This window comes from Oncorhynchus tshawytscha, linkage group LG06 (assembly GCF_018296145.1).
Source record: "Oncorhynchus tshawytscha isolate Ot180627B linkage group LG06, Otsh_v2.0, whole genome shotgun sequence".
NCBI classification, from domain to species: domain Eukaryota; kingdom Metazoa; phylum Chordata; class Actinopteri; order Salmoniformes; family Salmonidae; genus Oncorhynchus; species Oncorhynchus tshawytscha.
The window spans coordinates 2,562,846-2,580,305 of record NC_056434.1 but is presented as its reverse complement, the minus strand read 5'-3'; the positions used below and the strand labels follow the sequence as shown (position 1 = coordinate 2,580,305).

The 17,460-nt window shown below is 45.7% G+C and overlaps 1 protein-coding gene across 8 annotated transcripts in view; it reads left to right on the top strand.

The window, feature by feature from the left end:
* tp63 (tumor protein p63) overlaps positions 1 to 17,460 on the top strand; it is a 137,574-nt gene that overhangs the window by 58,205 nt on the left and 61,909 nt on the right. The window contains exon 1 of one of the 8 annotated variants that reach the window (XM_042322840.1): positions 1,650 to 1,845. The exons of the other annotated variants lie outside the window; for them this stretch is intronic. Within the exon in view, the coding sequence (XP_042178774.1) occupies positions 1,804 to 1,845 (42 nt within the window). The 5' untranslated portion in view covers positions 1,650 to 1,803. Of the gene's footprint in view, positions 1 to 1,649; positions 1,846 to 17,460 lie in introns of those variants that run through there. 8 annotated transcript variants of the gene reach the window in all.

Below are 17,460 nucleotides of genomic sequence, written 5' to 3'. Positions count from 1 at the left end.
TCAGACATGTTGTTTAGCCTCTACAGGCTACACTTCCAGCCAATACATCAGACATGTTGTTTAGCCTCTACAGGCTACACTTCCAGCCAATACATCAGACATGTTGTTTAGCCTCTACAGGCTACAGGACATGTTGTTTAGCCTCTACAGGCTACACTTCCAGCCAATACATCAGACATGTTGTTTAGCCTCTACAGGCTACACTTCCAGCCAATACATCAGACATGTTGTTTAGCCTCTACAGGCTACACTTCCAGCCAATACATCAGACATGTTGTTTAGCCTCTACAGGCTACACTTCCAGCCAATACATCAGACATGTTGTTTAGCCTCTACAGGCTACACTTCCAGCCAATACATCAGACATGTTGTTTAGCCTCTACAGGCTACACTTCCAGCCAATACATCAGACATGTTGTTTAGCCTCTACAGGCTACACTTCCAGCCAATACATCAGACATGTTGTTTAGCCTCTACAGGCTACACTTCCAGCCAATACATCAGACATGTTGTTTAGCCTCTAGACATGTACATCAGACATTTGTTTAGCCTCTACAGGCTACACTTCCAGCCAATACATCAGACATGTTGTTTAGCCTCTACAGGCTACACTTCCAGCCAATACATCAGACATGTTGTTTAGCCTCTACAGGCTACACTTCCAGCCAATACATCAGACATGTTGTTTAGCCTCTACAGGCTACTTTCCAGCCAATACATCAGACATGTTGTTTAGCCTCTACAGGCTACACTTCCAGCCAATACATCAGACATGTTGTTTAGCCTCTACAGGCTACACTTCCAGCCAATACATCAGACATGTTGTTTAGCCTCTACAGGCTACACTTCCAGCCAATACATCAGACATGTTGTTTAGCCTCTACAGGCTACACTTCCAGCCAATACATCAGACATGTTGTTTAGCCTCTACAGGCTACACTTCCAGCCAATACATCAGACATGTTGTTTAGCCTCTACAGGCTACACTTCCAGCCAATACATCAGACATGTTGTTTAGCCTCTACAGGCTACACTTCCAGCCAATACATCAGACATGTTGTTTAGCCTCTACAGGCTACACTTCCAGCCAATACATCATACATGTTGTTTAGCCTCTACAGGCTACACTTCCAGCCAATACATCAGACATGTTGTTTAGCCTCTACAGGCTACACTTCCAGCCAATACATCAGACATGTTGTTTAGCCTCTACAGGCTACACTTCCAGCCAATACATCAGACATGTTGTTTAGCCTCTACAGGCTACACTTCCAGGTTTCCAACAGCAGGTCAGTTCAGCATTCAGAGCCTTAGAACGTAATACTCCATGTGGATATTCAAAGCTATATGTGTTGACATATTGTCCTGTAGAACAGAGCAGTGAGTTGTCACAAAGCAGTTTGTATTAACTCTACTGGTTGTGTTGATGTTGACGATAGAAGAAGGGAATCTACTGAGTGAGCTGTATGTGTTTGACAATGTGTATCGCTGCAGAGCGTCTTTAGGGAGAGACACAAGGACAACCAGAGAGCTTCTCCGGGAGATGGGTGTGGACTTACCACCCCAGGTATTGGACAGGTACCTCCTCAGATCCCTCCTCCTCCCTACCCCCCACCCCCACCCCCTGGTATATAGCTCCCTCCCATAGATTCCTATAGAGACTCTCTGCTTGTCCTGTCCTGTTGTCATCCATAGTCCTCATAGCCACTCGTTCATTCAGACTGAGACAGGGACCAGAGGTGTAGATTCATCCTGGAGTCAGTGGAGCACACAGCAGCAGCACTGCTAAACCTCAGCGCCAACATGTTGTATCTGGAGACGGGGACGCCCACGTCGTACAGCGAGGTAAGGCCCAGGGAGGAGGCTCCTACTGGGGCATCAGGGACCACTAACTTCCCCTTGGCTCCATGGAGCTTTGATGGTAGTGGGACAGATGGAATATTTGATGTCAGGCCTCAAACTGAAATACCTAATAGGACTGTTACTGCCACTTTTATATGTTAGATTTCACCCCATGAAATCAGTTTGATATGTTTTGGGCTCTGAGGTTATTGGCGGATTAGGGCTTAGTGCCGGTATAGAGCTTCATTTAACAAAGGCATATGTTTTAGTAGTTAAAAACCATACGTTTTAAATCTGTCTGTGGCCCTCACAAACAAACAGAGAAAGATGTGTTGGCGACAGATTCCTCTTTGTTTGCGTTTCGATTTAGTGGCGTTGTGTGTGTGTGTGTGTGTTGTGTGTGTGTGTGTGTGTGTGTGTGTGTGTGTGTGTGTGTGTGTGTGTGTGTGTGTGTGTGTGTGTGTGTGTGTGTGTGTGTGTGTGTGTGTGTGTGTGTGTGTGTGTGTGTGTGTGTGTGTGTGTGTGCAGGGGAATGTAAACACCTGGAGTGTTTGTTGAATAGAGGAAAAGGTGCTATATGAAATGGCTGCTCTGCTCCGCTACCCTGTCCTGTTGAGATGTGGAATGGATAGTTCTAATTATAATAGTTCTAGTTTCCATGGTTCTAGGTCCAATAGTTCTAATTATAATAGTTATATTTCCATTAGTTCCTGTTCCAATAGTTCTAATTATAATAGTTCTAGTTTCAATGGTTCTAGGTCCATTAGTTCTAATTATAATAGTTGTAGTTCCAATAATTCTAGTTATAATAGTTATATTTCCATTAGTTTCTGTTCCAATAGTTCTAATTATAATAGTTCTAGTTCCAATAATTCTAGTTCCAATAGTTCTAATTATAATAGTTCTAGTTCCAATAGTTCTAATTATAATAGTTTTAGTTCCAATAGTTCTAATTATAATAGTTCTAGTTCCAATAGTCCTAGTTCCAATAGTTCTAGTTCCAATTGTTCTAGTTCCAATTGTTCTAGTTCCAATTGTTCTAGTTCCAATAGTTCTAGTTCCAATAGTTCTAATTATAATAGTTCTAGTTCCAATAGTTCTAATTATAATAGTTCTAGTTCCATTAGATCTAATTCCAATAGTTCTAGTTATAATAGTTCTAGTTCCAATAGTTCTAGTTATAATAGTTCTAGTTCCAATAGTTCTAGTTATAATAGTTCTAGTTCCAATACTTCTAGTTATAATAGTTCTAGTTCCATTAGATCTAATTCCAATAGTTCTAGTTATAATAGTTCTAGTTCCAATAGTTCTAGTTATAATAGTTCTAGTTCCAATAGTTCTAATTATAATAGTTCTAGTTCCATTAGATCTAATTCCAATAGTTCTAGTTATAATAGTTCTAGTTCCAATAGTTCTAATTGTAATAGTTCTAGTTCCAATAGTTCTAGTTATAATAGTTCTAGTTATAATAGTTCTAGTTATAATAGTTCTAGTTCCAATAGTTCTAGTTACATCAGTGTTTTCACCTTCATCTGACAAGACTGTGAATGTTCAGTAATTATGTAATGGATAGTATTACTTTTCTGGGATTTTAGACTGATTTTGATTATCTGCTGATCTCCCCAAATGATCCTGTAACTTTGTGTGAATTGGTATTGTGTATAAGCCTAGTTGTGGCGTTGATAAAGATTATTCCTGTGATTCCATTTCCAGACAGAAGATAAAATGGTGGTTGATGGGTGGATCTGGAGACATGGGTTGTGATTTGATGAGCCTTGCAGAGCAGTGCTCTTTTCATGTTGTATAAGGAACAGAAAAATGTACATTTTTACATGGAAACATTATAGGTCGAAACTTATTTGGGGTTATCCAAAATGGAGCCAAATATAATTGACGGGATACAGAAATGTGTGGTTTTAAATCTGTTTTTGCGGTTTGAATTACAGGAGTGAGTGAAATAAGGGTCTCGTCTAAAATGACCATCTGGAAATGCGTCAAAGATGATTGTTTTCGAGACAGAAGTGACACAGTAGAAAGTTCTGTTACTGTTGGCAACAACAGATAATGGTGACGACAACTGTGATTATATTCAGTATTCAGGCTTTTTGTTTATTTATGATCCTGTTCTATTTCTGGATCATTTGTGTCAAATATCACTTTACTTTGAACAAGTAAAGTTATTTCTGTAGTGACCGTGCTTCTACACCTGCGCTGCTTGCTGTTTGGGGTTTTAGGCTGGGTTTCTGTACAGCACTTTGAGATATCAGCTGATGTAAGAAGGGCTTTATAAATAAATTTGATTTGAAGTGAAAACAGAAGGCAAAAGAATCGCCTGACTACCTTGAAAAAACAGACTATTATTAGTTACAATTTGAGACATCAGCTGATGTACGAAGGGCTATATAAATACATTTGATTTGATTTAGTAGCCCTGAATATTTTATATTTCTGGAATTCATAGTTTCTCATATTTTTATGACAATTGTTATCTTGATATTTTTGTAATATGCTTTATGGGGGGGCAGATTAACACTTCTGAACTGTGTTAATGTCATTAAACATAGAAAGAATCCTATTTTATTTGTTCCATTATGTTATCTGTTAAGACTACAGTCTCTTGGTGTTATTCTGCTACTCTCCACCCCTTCTAGAATGGCCGTTAGAGCTAAACAGCTCTGTCTGGTTGTTCATCTAAAACCCACCATTCTTAGCGCTCAGGGTGTCTGTCTACCTAATACCTGACGGCTCTACTCTGCTGGTATAGGACTGGTGTCAACACACACAGTGGATGGCCGTAGATAGAGGATTTACCTGAGACCTCTGAACCCCCTTCCTGTGGGTTTTAATCTGGGGACAGGTAACCCAACGGTCCACAGGTTTGGTTTGTAATGCTCTCACAGTCACAGATTTCTTCTGAAAAGATAGTTGGAATGGGGGGGGGTCTTTTATTTTTGTAAAGATATTGAAATATAAGTGTTTTTATTTATTTAACGATTTAAGAATGAACTGCATATTCTGTTTTTAAACAGGTGATAAGTAGGGGACTTTTCTTGTGAAGTCATAAATAAAAAGGAGTTGGTATCAAATGTGCCGTCTCCGTAAGGATCACTGATGGCTTCTCAGATTCGTAAGGATCACTGATGGCTTCTCAGATTTGTAGGGGGCAGATTGCAGGTGTGGCAGGTCAACTCTTTTAAGTTTACTGAGTGGAGTTCTCTCTGTCCACCTATATCCCTTCTGGCTGTGTCCCAAAGATCCCCCTGTTACCTACATAGTGCACTAATTCTGCCATTTAGGATGCAGACTCTGGGTAAAGTATCAGGTTCCTCCCTCTTATCTTTCCAGGGAGCCTCCAGGGACATCAGGAATGGGGAGGGCCAGGCGCTGCTGTTTTAGTCCCCGCTCGTAATTGCTTTAATGGTGTGTTGTTGTAGATACAATCACCTGCTCTGCCCACCCCAGCAGGTATACAGTACTGTTTGAAAGTTTGTGAACCCTACAGGTCTAGTCATTATTTTTGCTAGAAAATATTAAAATAAAAATCCTTATCTAAACCCCAATTTGTAATAAAGACATTCCAAGTAAAATGACAGAAAAATAAAAATATATTTGTATTGTTTATTTAACAAAAGTGGTTTATTTAACAGAAACTCAGATTTGATGTGTGCAAAAATATCTGAGCTCCTTTAGTCAATAGCTTGTAGCACCTCCATTAGCAGTGACAACTTGGAGCAAACGTCTCCTATAGCCAGTAATCAGTCTATGACATCTGTTTCTGACCACTCCTCCTTGCAGAACTTAGCCAATTGTAGTGAGGTTTGAGGGGTGTCTGGCATGAAATTCCCGCTTCAGGTCCTGCCACAGCGTCTCGATTGGATTTAGGTGCAGGACTTTGGCCAATCCAAAACACAAATCTTCTTTCTCCTGAGCCATTCTTTGGTAGATTTGATTAAATGCTCTTTGGCTCGTTGTCTTGTTGAACGATCCATTTTTGGCCCAGCTTTAGCTCCTTGACTGATGGCATGACGTTCTGTTCCAGAATCTCCTGGTGTACCTAAGAATTCATGGTTCCCTTAATGATGTAGAGTCATCCAGATCTTGACATTCCCACCACCATGCTGGAATGTTGGGATAAGGTTCTTTTGGTGGTAGGCAGTGCTGGGTTTTCGTCAAACTTAGCGGTGTTGATTGACCAAAAAGGTCAATTTTAGCCTCATCGGTCCATGGACTTCCAGAAACCTTTTTTTAGGGTTGTCCAGGTGGTCTCAGAGAAAGTTAAGACGGGCAGTTTGGTTCTTTTTTTGACAGCCGAGGCTTCCTCCTAGCAACCCTCCCTTGAACGCCATTTTTGATTCAGCGTTCTTCTTATTGTTGAAGCACATTTACCCAAGATGCAACAAGGGAGGTCTCGGAGGTCTTTAGATGTTTGGGTTGGCTTTTACCCTGATGTATTATTGTTCTTGTGGCTCTTGGGGATTATTTGGAAGAGCATCCACTTCTAGGTCGAGTTGCTGTCATGTTAAAGGCTCTCCATTTGTAAATGCTATATCCTCACAGTGGACTGATGGAGCTGAAATCTTTTTGAAATTATTTTCTATCCTTCCCCAAACTGATGTCCTCTGAGATCTCCTCTCGGTATGGTGTGCTTTCCATTCGCCTGGATGGTTAAACACCAAACTGACCCAGGTTTCTTATCTCTCTTATCAATCCTGCCCAAACTCTTTCCTAACCATCTCTCCCTTTGATTGGTTAATTTGGTACCCAGTTATTGACCCACCTGATTTGACTTACCTACTTGATTTAACCAATGCAACTTGGGATTCACTTATTTTTGCACTAATTCATTTTTAATGTTGTTTTTCCACTACACACATGATTTCCTCTACACCTACGTATGGTATTGGTAAGTATAAACCTGTTATGTCAGATCCAAAAGACTGGTTCTGATTTAAATTAAGTTTGCATGGTAAAAATCTGTAACTCCACAAGGGGTTCCCATACTTCCAAGCAGCACTGTACATCATCCCATCCAAACCAGGCCTCCAGTCCACCCTGCTAGAGCTGTTAATGCCCCCACCCTAGACACCACTCACCACTCACCCCTCACCCCTCACCCCAGGGACCACCTCCCCCCTTCAGACTGACCCAGGGACCACCTCCACCCTTCAGACTGACCCAGGGACCACCTCCACCCTTCAGACTGACCTAGGGACCACCTCCACCCTTCAGACTGACCCAGGAACCACCTCCACCCTTCAGACTGACCCAGGGACCACCTCCACCCTTCAGACTGACCTAGGGACCACCTCCACCCTTCAGACTGACCCAGGAACCACCTCCACCCTTCAGACTGACCCAGGGACCAACTCCACCCTTCAGACTGACCCAGGGACCACCTCTACCCTTCAGACGGACCTAGGGACCACCCACACCCTTCAAACTGACCCAGGGACCACATCCACCCTTCAGACGGACCCAGGGACCACCTCCACCCTTCAGACTGACCCAGGGACCACCCACACCCTTCAGACTGACCCAGGGACCACAGTGCAGGTCAGAGGAGAGGCTGGAATGTATTCTCCCCTCGGGCCAGGTCTAAGGGCCAGGTCCTCTTCTATTCCTCCCTGGGGCAACAGTCTCCTCTGGTTCCTGTCATTTATTGGCAGTTTTAAAGTTCTGAGGTGATCAATTGCCTCATGCTGCCTTGTATAGTAATAGCTATAAGCTATTGCAAGGAGTAGGGGTCCGATTTATTGACCTCCTCTGTCTCTGGACTTTCTCCTGGTGGTAAAGAGTTAGTAACAATAGAATAAGCAGCATCACTTTCACCAGAGAGGAAATGTTGCCAGTTAAAATAAGCCTAATATTTGGTCATGTCAAATAATGAATTGGGACTACTGTATCTCAGATTAATCTGATTGGTTCCAACCCGTATCCTAAATAGCCCATATAAATGCATATGGTTCCAAAACTATGGCAACTGATTCTTGGAGAGAGTGGGACTAAATATAAGACTATTTTTAAACTGTCAAATCAAAACAATTTCAATGCACATACACATAGATGTAAGATCTTAATTTGACCAGATTCTCCCAGCAGGAAAATAATCCTACAGCGACAGGAAATGGGAATTATTGTGAGGATTATAATTCATGGACATTTTTTATAGGGGTTGATACATTTTTTTTAGTCAGGGTAAATCAAGTCTGACATTTTTAGTCAGGGTAAATCAAGTCTGACATTCAGGGTAAATCAAGTCTGACATTTTTAGTCAGTTGTACTTCCGGCGCCGACAGAGATGGCCGCCTCGCTTCGCGTTCCTAGGAAACTATGCAGTTTTTTGTTTTTTTACGTGTTATTTCTTACACTAGTACCCCAGGTCATCTTAGGTTTCTTTACATACAGCCGAGAAGAACTACTGAATATAAGATCAGCGTCAACTCACCATCAGTACGACCAAGAATATGTTTTTCGCGATGCGGATCCTGTGTTCTGCCTTACAACCAGTGTAACCGAGTGGATCACATGCAGCGACCAAAAAAAAAAAACGACTCAGAAAAAGAGGGAAACGAAGCGGTCTTCTGGTCAGACTCCGGAGACGGGCACATCGTGCACCACTCCCTAGCATTCTTCTTGCCAATGTCCAGTCTCTTGACAACAAGGTTGATGAAATCCGAGCAAGGGTAGCATTCCAGAGGGACATCAGAGACTGTAACGTTCTTTGCTTCACGGAAACATGGCTAACTGGAGAGACGCAATCCGAAGCGGTGCAGCCAGCGGGTTTCTCCACGCATCGCGCCGACAGAAACAAACATCTTTCTGGTAAGAAGACGGGCGGGGGCGTATGTCTTATGGCCAACGTGACATGGTGTGATGAAAGAAACATACAGGAACTCAAATCCTTCTGTTCACCTGATTTAGAATTCCTCACAATCAAATGTAGACCGCATTATCTACCAAGAGAATTCTCTTCGATTATAATCACAGCCGTATATATCCCCCCAAGCAGACACATCGATGGCTCTGAACGAACTTTATTTAACTCTCTGCAAACTGGAAACGATTTATCCGGAGGCTGCATTCATTGTAGCTGGGGATTTTAACAAGGCTAATCTGAAAACAAGACTCCCTAAATTTTATCAGCATATCGATTGCGCAACCAGGGGTGGAAAGACCCTGGATCATTGTTACTCTAACTTCCGCGACGCATATAAGGCCCTGCCCCGCCCCCTTTCGGAAAAGCTGACCACGACTCCATTTTGTTGATCCCTGCCTACAGACAGAAACTAAAACAAGAAGCTCCCACGCTGAGGTCTGTTCAACGCTGGTCCGACCAAGCTGACTCCACACTCCAAGACTGCTTCCATCACGTGGACTGGGAGATGTTTCGTATTGCGTCAGACAACAACATTGACGAATACGCTGATACGGTGTGCGAGTTCATTAGAACGTGCGTTGAAGATGTCGTTCCCATAGCAACGATTAAAACATTCCCTAACCAGAAACCGTGGATTGATGGCAGCATTCGTGTGAAACTGAAGGCACGAACCACTGCTTTTAATCAGGGCAAGGTGTCTGGTAACATGACTGAATACAAACAGTGCAGCTATTCCCTCCGCAAGGCTATCAAACAAGCTAAGCGCCAGTACAGAGACAAAGTAGAATCTCAATTCAACGGCTCAGACACAAGAGGCATGTGGCAGGGTCTACAGTCAATCACGGACTACAGGAAGAAACCCAGCCCAGTCACGGACCAGGATGTCTTGCTCCCAGGCAGACTAAATAACTTTTTGCCCGCTTTGAGGACAATACAGTGCCACTGACACGGCCTGCAACGGAAACATGCGGTCTCTCCTTCACTGCAGCCGAAGTGAGTAAGACATTTAAACGTGTTAACCCTCGCAAGGCTGCAGGCCCAGACGGCATCCCCAGCCGCGCCCTCAGAGCATGCGCAGACCAGCTGGCCGGTGTGTTTACGGACATATTCAATCAATCCCTATACCAGTCTGCTGTTCCCACATGCTTCAAGAGGGCCACCATTGTTCCTGTTCCCAAGAAAGCTAAGGTAACTGAGCTAAACGACTACCGCCCCGTAGCACTCACATCCGTCATCATGAAGTGCTTTGAGAGACTAGTCAAGGACCATATCACCTCCACCCTACCTGACACCCTAGACCCACTCCAATTTGCTTACCGCCCAAATAGGTCCACAGACGATGCAATCTCAACCACACTGCACACTGCCCTAACCCATCTGGACAAGAGGAATACCTATGTGAGAATGCTGTTCATCGACTACAGCTCGGCATTCAACACCATAGTACCCTCCAAGCTCGTCATCAAGCTCGAGACCCTGGGTCTCGACCCCGCCCTGTGCAACTGGGTACTGGACTTCCTGACGGGCCACCCCCAGGTGGTGAGGGTAGGCAACAACATCTCCTCCCCGCTGATCCTCAACACTGGGGCCCCACAAGGGTGCATTCTGAGCCCTCTCCTGTACTCCCTGTTCACCCACGACTGCGTGGCCACGCACGCCTCCAACTCAATCATCAAGTTTGCGGACGACACAACAGTGGTAGGCTTGATTACCAACAACGACGAGACGGCCTACAGGGAGGAGGTGAGGGCCCTCGGAGTGTGGTGTCAGGAAAATAACCTCACACTCAACGTCAACAAAACTAAGGAGATGATTGTGGACTTCAGGAAACAGCAGAGGGAACACCCCCATCCACATCGATGGAACAGTAGTGGAGAGGGTAGCAAGTTTTAAGTTCCTCGGCATACACATCACAGACAAACTGAATTGGTCCACTCACACAGACAGCATCGTGAGGAAGGCGCAGCAGCGCCTCTTCAACCTCAGGAGGCTGAAGAAATTTGGCTTGTCACCAAAAGCACTCACAAACTTCTACAGATGCACAATCGAGAGCATCCTGGCGGGCTGTATCACCGCCTGGTATGGCAACTGCACCGCCCTCAACCGTAAGGCTCTCCAGAGGGTAGTGAGGTCTGCACAAGTTTTAAGTTCCTCGGCATACACATCACAGACAAACTGAATTGGTCCACTCACACAGACAGCATCGTGAGGAAGGCGCAGCAGCGCCTCTTCAACCTCAGGAGGCTGAAGAAATTTGGCTTGTCAGACTCGTGAGGAAGGCGCAGCAGCGCCTCTTCAACCTCAGGAGGCTGAAGAAATTTGGCTTGTCACCAAAAGCACTCACAAACTTCTACAGATGCACAATCGAGAGCATCCTGGCGGGCTGTATCACCGCCTGGTATGGCAACTGCACCGCCCTCAACCGTAAGGCTCTCCAGAGGGTAGTGAGGTCTGCACAAGTTTTAAGTTCCTCGGCATACACATCACAGACAAACTGAATTGGTCCACTCACACAGACAGCATCGTGAGGAAGGTGCAGCAGCGCCTCTTCAACCTCAGGAGGCTGAAGAAATTTGGCTTGTCACCAAAAGCACTCACAAACTTCTACAGATGCACAATCGAGAGCATCCTGGCGGGCTGTATCACCGCCTGGTATGGCAACTGCACCGCCCTCAACCGTAAGGCTCTCCAGAGGGTAGTGAGGTCTGCACAAGTTTTAAGTTCCTCGGCATACACATCACAGACAAACTGAATTGGTCCACTCACACAGACAGCATCGTGAGGAAGGCGCAGCAGCGCCTCTTCAACATTCAGGGTCTGACATTCAGGGTAAATCAAGTCTGACATTTTTAGTCAGGGTAAATCAAGTCTGACATTTTTAGTCAGGGTAAATCAAGTCTGACATTCAGGGTAAATCAAGTCTGACATTTTTAGTCAGGGTAAATCAAGTCTGACATTTTTAGTCAGGGAAAATCAAGTCTGACATTTTTAGTCAGGGTAAATCAAGTCTGACTTTTTTTTAAAGTTAGCATTTCCTGCATCGACAGGGTGGCCAACCGGGTGATCAAGCTAAGATCCTACAGTAGGTGTCTAGTATGTGCCAAACCAAATAGTCATAATACAACATTCACTATGAATACCAGCAGTAATGATGCTGACCTATTGAGTGAGAGCTGCTGCTGTTTGCATTTGAGGAATCCCTGATATGTGTGTCTCTGCATACTCATATCATTTGGAATCCTCCTGTGGAATCAACAGGCTATCACTCTGAAGGTCAATAGGGTAGCAAGCACTCTGGCCTCGTCCACTACTTTTGACCACAGCACTATGGGCTCTCAGACGACCCTATTGGGCCCCGGTCAAAAGTAGTGCACTACATAGGGAATAGGGTCTAAAGTAGTGCACTACATAGGGAATAGGGTCTAAAGTAGTGCACTACATAGGGAATAGGGTCTAAAGTAGTGCACTACATAGGGAATAAGGTCTAAAGTAGTGCACTACTTTGATTTAGTGTTTGTGCGTCCCAAATGTCACTCTTATTTCCTATGTAGGGTGTAATATAGTGCACTGATGGCCAAAAGGAGTTGGCTATAAAAGGGAAGAGGGTGCATGCATTGTGTTTCTGCCTGACCTCCGCCCCCAGGGGCTGGGCCTCAGAGGGCTAGGAGCAGGGCTGTAAATGGAAGGGTGATTTAAATGGCTGCTGTATTACTGTGGAATCAGACCTGATTTTAAAGGGAAGAGAAGAAGGGGCCTGAATATCTCTCTTCTTAAGGGTTGATAGCTTCCACTTCCACTCAGTTAAACATTTTTTTTTTTACCTCTAACCACTAGGCTACCCTGCCGCCCCATTCAAGCTGACTTTAGGTGGTTCCCTGGTTTCAAATTGGAATCCATATTTCCCTTTGTCTTCCCATGTATGTCTTCATTCTTTACTTCCTAATCTGTTCATTTTTCATCCATGATGTTTTCATTCTTTCCTGGAATGTAATAAAAGGTGGGAACGTATGAAGTGGAACCTCTTAGGCCATAGTCCTGGTAGGAAGTGGAACCTCTTAGGCCATAGTCCTGGTAGGAAGTGGAACCTCTTAGGCCATAGTCCTGGTAGGAAGTGGAACCTCTTAGGCCATAGTCCTGGTAGGAAGTGGAACCTCTTAGGCCATAGTCCTGGTAGGAAGTGGAACCTCTTAGGCCATAGTCCTGGTAGGAAGTGGAACCTCTTAGGCCATAGTCCTGGTAGGAAGTGGAACCTCTTAGGCCATATTCCTGGTAGGAAGTGGAACCTCTTAGGCCATAGTCCTGGTATGAAGTGGAACCTCTTAGGCCATAGTCCTGGTATGAAGTGGAACCTCTTAGGCCATAGTCCTGGTAGGAAGTGGAACCTCTTAGGCCATAGTCCTGGTAGGAAGTGGAACCTCTTAGGCCATAGTCCTGGTAGGAAGTGGAACCTCTTAGGCCATAGTCCTGGTATGAAGTGGAACCTCTTAGGCCATAGTCCTGGTATGAAGTGGAACCTCTTAGGCCATAGTCCTGGTATGAAGTGGAACCTCTTAGGCCATAGTCCTGGTAGGAAGTGGAACCAGGCCATAGGAAGTGGAACTTCTTAGGCCATAGTCCTGGTAGGAAGTGGAACTTCTTAGGCCATAGTCCTGGTAGGAAGTGGAACCTCTTAGGCCATAGTCCTGGTATGAAGTGGAACCTCTTAGGCCATAGTCCTGGTAGGAAGTGGAACTTCTTAGGCCATAGTCCTGGTAGGAAGTGGAACCTCTTAGGCCATAGTCCTGGTGTGAAGTGGAATCTCATCATGGCATCTCATCCACCTCCTGTCAACTCTCCACCTGAATGGCGTTGATGTCTGGTCTCTGGCGTCAGGCTTTTCATTTCAAAACACCAGGTAGCTACTAGCGTGTGCGCACACACACAGTTCCAGGATACACATTAGTCCCTAATCTCTGGTGGACAGACTATGTTAGCATAAATGGTAGCGTAGAGCTGTCCTGATACAACGGGGTGAGGTAATGAGCAGCATTAGCTCCAGTGGTTCGGACCGATCACAGTTTCTCAGGGGTTTAGTGTCTTTCGGACGGGGAGGGGACATTTGGCCCATAGACTTGCAAAGAGAGCCCTGGATCCTCGTTCCATCTCTTCTCTTAACACGTATCGACCCAGAACTTAATCAAGCATACGACCAATTACGCAAGATTAGTTCTGGGTTACCCAAGATGAATGAGTCCCTAGCTGATGTCGTTAGCATAAGAAGCTTATCTTAGACCATCTGATCCTAACCAGGCTAGCCTTTAGCCTGAGGCTAATCTAGCCTAGTGATCTGATCCTAACCAGGCTAGCCTTTAGCCTGAGGCTAATCTAGCCTTGTGATCTGATCCTAACCAGGCTAGCCTTTAGCATGAGGCTAATCTAGCCTAGTGATCTGATCCTAACCAGGCTAGCCTTTAGCCTGAGGCTAATCTAGCCTAGTGATCTGATCCTAACCAGGCTAGCCTTTAGCCTGAGGCTAATCTAGCCTTGTGATCTGATCCTAACCAGGCTAGCCTTTAGCATGAGGCTAATCTAGCCTAGTGATCTGATCCTAACCAGGCTTGCCTTCACCCAGAATGAATCCCAAATGGCACTCTATTCTCTAAATAGTCTACTACTTTGGCCAGTCCTATGGGCACCTTATTCCTTTATATAGTGCACTACTTGGACCTTGGTCAATAGAAGTGCACTATGTAGGGAATAGAGTGCCATTTGGGATGTATATTAGGGTAAAGTAGTGCACTATGTAGGAAATAGGGTGCCATTTGGGCTGTACAGCCAATCAGGGATCAGGCACAAAGTGGCCATCAGATTCAGCAGCTATCTCAGTATAAAGAAGCTTCATTATTCTCTAATTTCCCATTTGTGAGGTATTGTGAAGGAGTGTGTATCACTGTGAAGGCGTGTATATCATTGTGAAGAAGTGTATATCACTGTGAAGGTGTGTGTATCACTGTGAAGGTGTGTGTATCATTGTGAAGGAGTGTGTATCGCTGTGAAGGCGTGTGTATCATTGTGAAGGCGTGTGTATCACTGTGAAGGCGTGTGTATCATTGTGAAGAAGTGTATATCACTGTGAAGGCGTGTGTATCACTGTGAAGAAGTGTGTATCGCTGTGAAGGTGTGTGTGTATCGCTGTGAAGGCGTGTGTATCATTGTGAAGGCGTGTGTATCACTGTGAAGGAGTGTGTATCACTGTGAAGGAGTGTGTATCACTGTGAAGGAGTGTGTTTCACTGTGAAGGAGTGTGTTTCACTGTGAAGGCGTGTGTATCACTCACTATGAAGGAGTGTGTATCACTGTGAAGGTGTGTGTATCACTGTGCAGATGTGAGATAACCTCCTACTGTATGTTGAATGGAGGGTAATGCTTTCTCCAGTACGGAGATATCTTCCCGTGTGTGTGTGTGTTCCCTTCACAATACACTTGTCTCCTGACACCTGCCCGGTCTAACCCGGGACATTGTTCCACTAGACAGGCTCTTCAGAGACCCAGTGTCATTGTTTCCAGGGGGTTGAGCGGACTGGTGGAACACAGGCCCAAATCCTAAAGCATCTCCCCTGGGGCGGTTTCTGTGTTAGGTTGAGGTTGGCTGGGTTGACTTCCCTCGGGTGCTGTTTCTGTGTTAGGTTGAGGTTGGCTGGGTTGACTTCCCTCAGGTGCTGTTTCTGTGTGTGTGTTTGTCACCTGGCACACAGCAAGCAGCACCTGGTGATGTGAGTGGGAGGGCGTGTACTGGACAGCTGTGTGGGACAGGGGACCGTGCAGCCTGAAATAAACAAGGGGCCCTTGACTGCCTGTCTGTCCTGCAGAGATTAATGGGTGTCTAAAGAGACACCTCGGACTGGAATGTGCAGTTTATAAATGGAGTGGAATGGAGGAGCAGAGGGGATAGAGCTGGAAGGAGGGAGGGAGAGGGAAGGGGGGGGGGGGAGGCAGGGGGGGGGGGGGGGGAGGGCAGGGAGGGGGAGACAGAAGGGGGCAAGGAGGGAGGGAGACGTGGCGCAGAGTGGATAGAGCTGGGAGGAGGGAGGGAGAGGCAGGGAGGGGGCAAGGAGGGAGAGGCAGGGAGGGGGGGGCAAGGAGGGAGGGAGGGGGAAGGGGGAAGGGGGAGGGCAGGGGGAGGGGGAGGGGGGGCAAGGAGGGAGAAGGGGGAGAGGCAGGGAGGGGGCAAGGGGGAGGGAGGGAGGGGGGCAAGGAGGGAAGGGGGGAGAGGCAGGCAGGGAGGGGGGAAGGGGGAAGGGCAGGGAGGGAGAAGGGGGAGAGGCAGGGAGGGGGGGGGGGCAAGGAGGGAGGGAGGGAGAGGGAGACGTGGGGCAGAGTGGATAGAGCTGGGAGGAGGGAGGGAGGGAGGGGGCAAGGAGGGAGGGGGCAAGGAGGGAGATTGAAGGGGGAGGCAGAAGGGGGAGGGAGGGGGTAGATCGAAGGGGAGGGGGCAAGGAGGGAGGGAGAGGGAGACGTGGAGCAGAATGGATAGAGCTGGATAGGGGGCAAGGAGGGAGGGGGTAGATTGAAGGGGGGGAGGCGGAAGGGAGAGGGAAACATGGAGCAGAACGGGGAGGAAAGGAAGGAAGCTGGCTGAGGTCCAGGGAACATTCTCCCTCCTCTCAACAGGTGGCCATTTTGATTGTCAAGCTACTCTGGCTGTGTGAACCCTTTCCCCTCAGTCTCTAGATGTTGGCTCTCTTATACAGTAGTAGCTACAGTTAACTGTTTACTTGTACTGGCAGATAGTGTCTATTTTTGTGTATGGAAAGTCTATAAATCTAAATTTAACAACCATAATAATAGACTTCAAATACCGGTAAGAAAACAGATCTGAGTCTGATCAACAGGCAGACTGTAGAATAGGTCGGGAAATCTCACCTCAGCTGGGGAGCTGTTTCTCCAGTACAGTTCATTGTTCAACTAAATTACTGGGAAGGAGCCATTGATCTGAGGAAGCTGATCAAATCAGATTTTGTCACGTGTCAAATACAACAGGTGTAGTAGACCTCACAGTGAAATGCTGAATACAACAGGTGTAGTAGACCTTACAGTGAAATGCTGAATTACAACAGGTGTAGTAGACCTCACAGTGAAATGCTGAATACAACAGGTGTAGTAGACCTCACAGTGAAATGCTGAATACAACAGGTGTAGTAAACCTCACAGTGAAATGCTGAATACAACAGGTGTAGTAGACCTCACAGTGAAATGCTGAATACAACAGGTGTAGTAGACCTTACAGGGAAATGCTGAATACAACAGGTGTAGTAGACCTCACAGTGAAATGCTGAATACAACAGGTGTAGTAGACCTTACAGTGAAATGCTGAATACAACAGGTGTAGTAAACCTCACAGTGAAATGCTGAATACAACAGGTGTAGTAGACCTCACAGTGAAATGCTGAATACAACAGGTGTAGTAGACCTTGAAATGCTGAATACAACAGTGAAATGCTGAATACAACAGGTGTAGTAGACCTCACAGTGAAATGCTGAATACAACAGGTGTAGTAGACCTCACAGTGAAATGCTGAATACAACAGGTGTAGTAGACCTTACAGGGAAATGCTGAATACAACAGGTGTAGTAAACCTCACAGTGAAATGCTGAATACAACAGGTGTAGTAGACCTCACAGTGAAATGCTGAATACAACAGGTGTAGTAGACCTCACAGTGAAATGCTGAGTACAACAGGTGTAGTAGACCTCACAGTGAA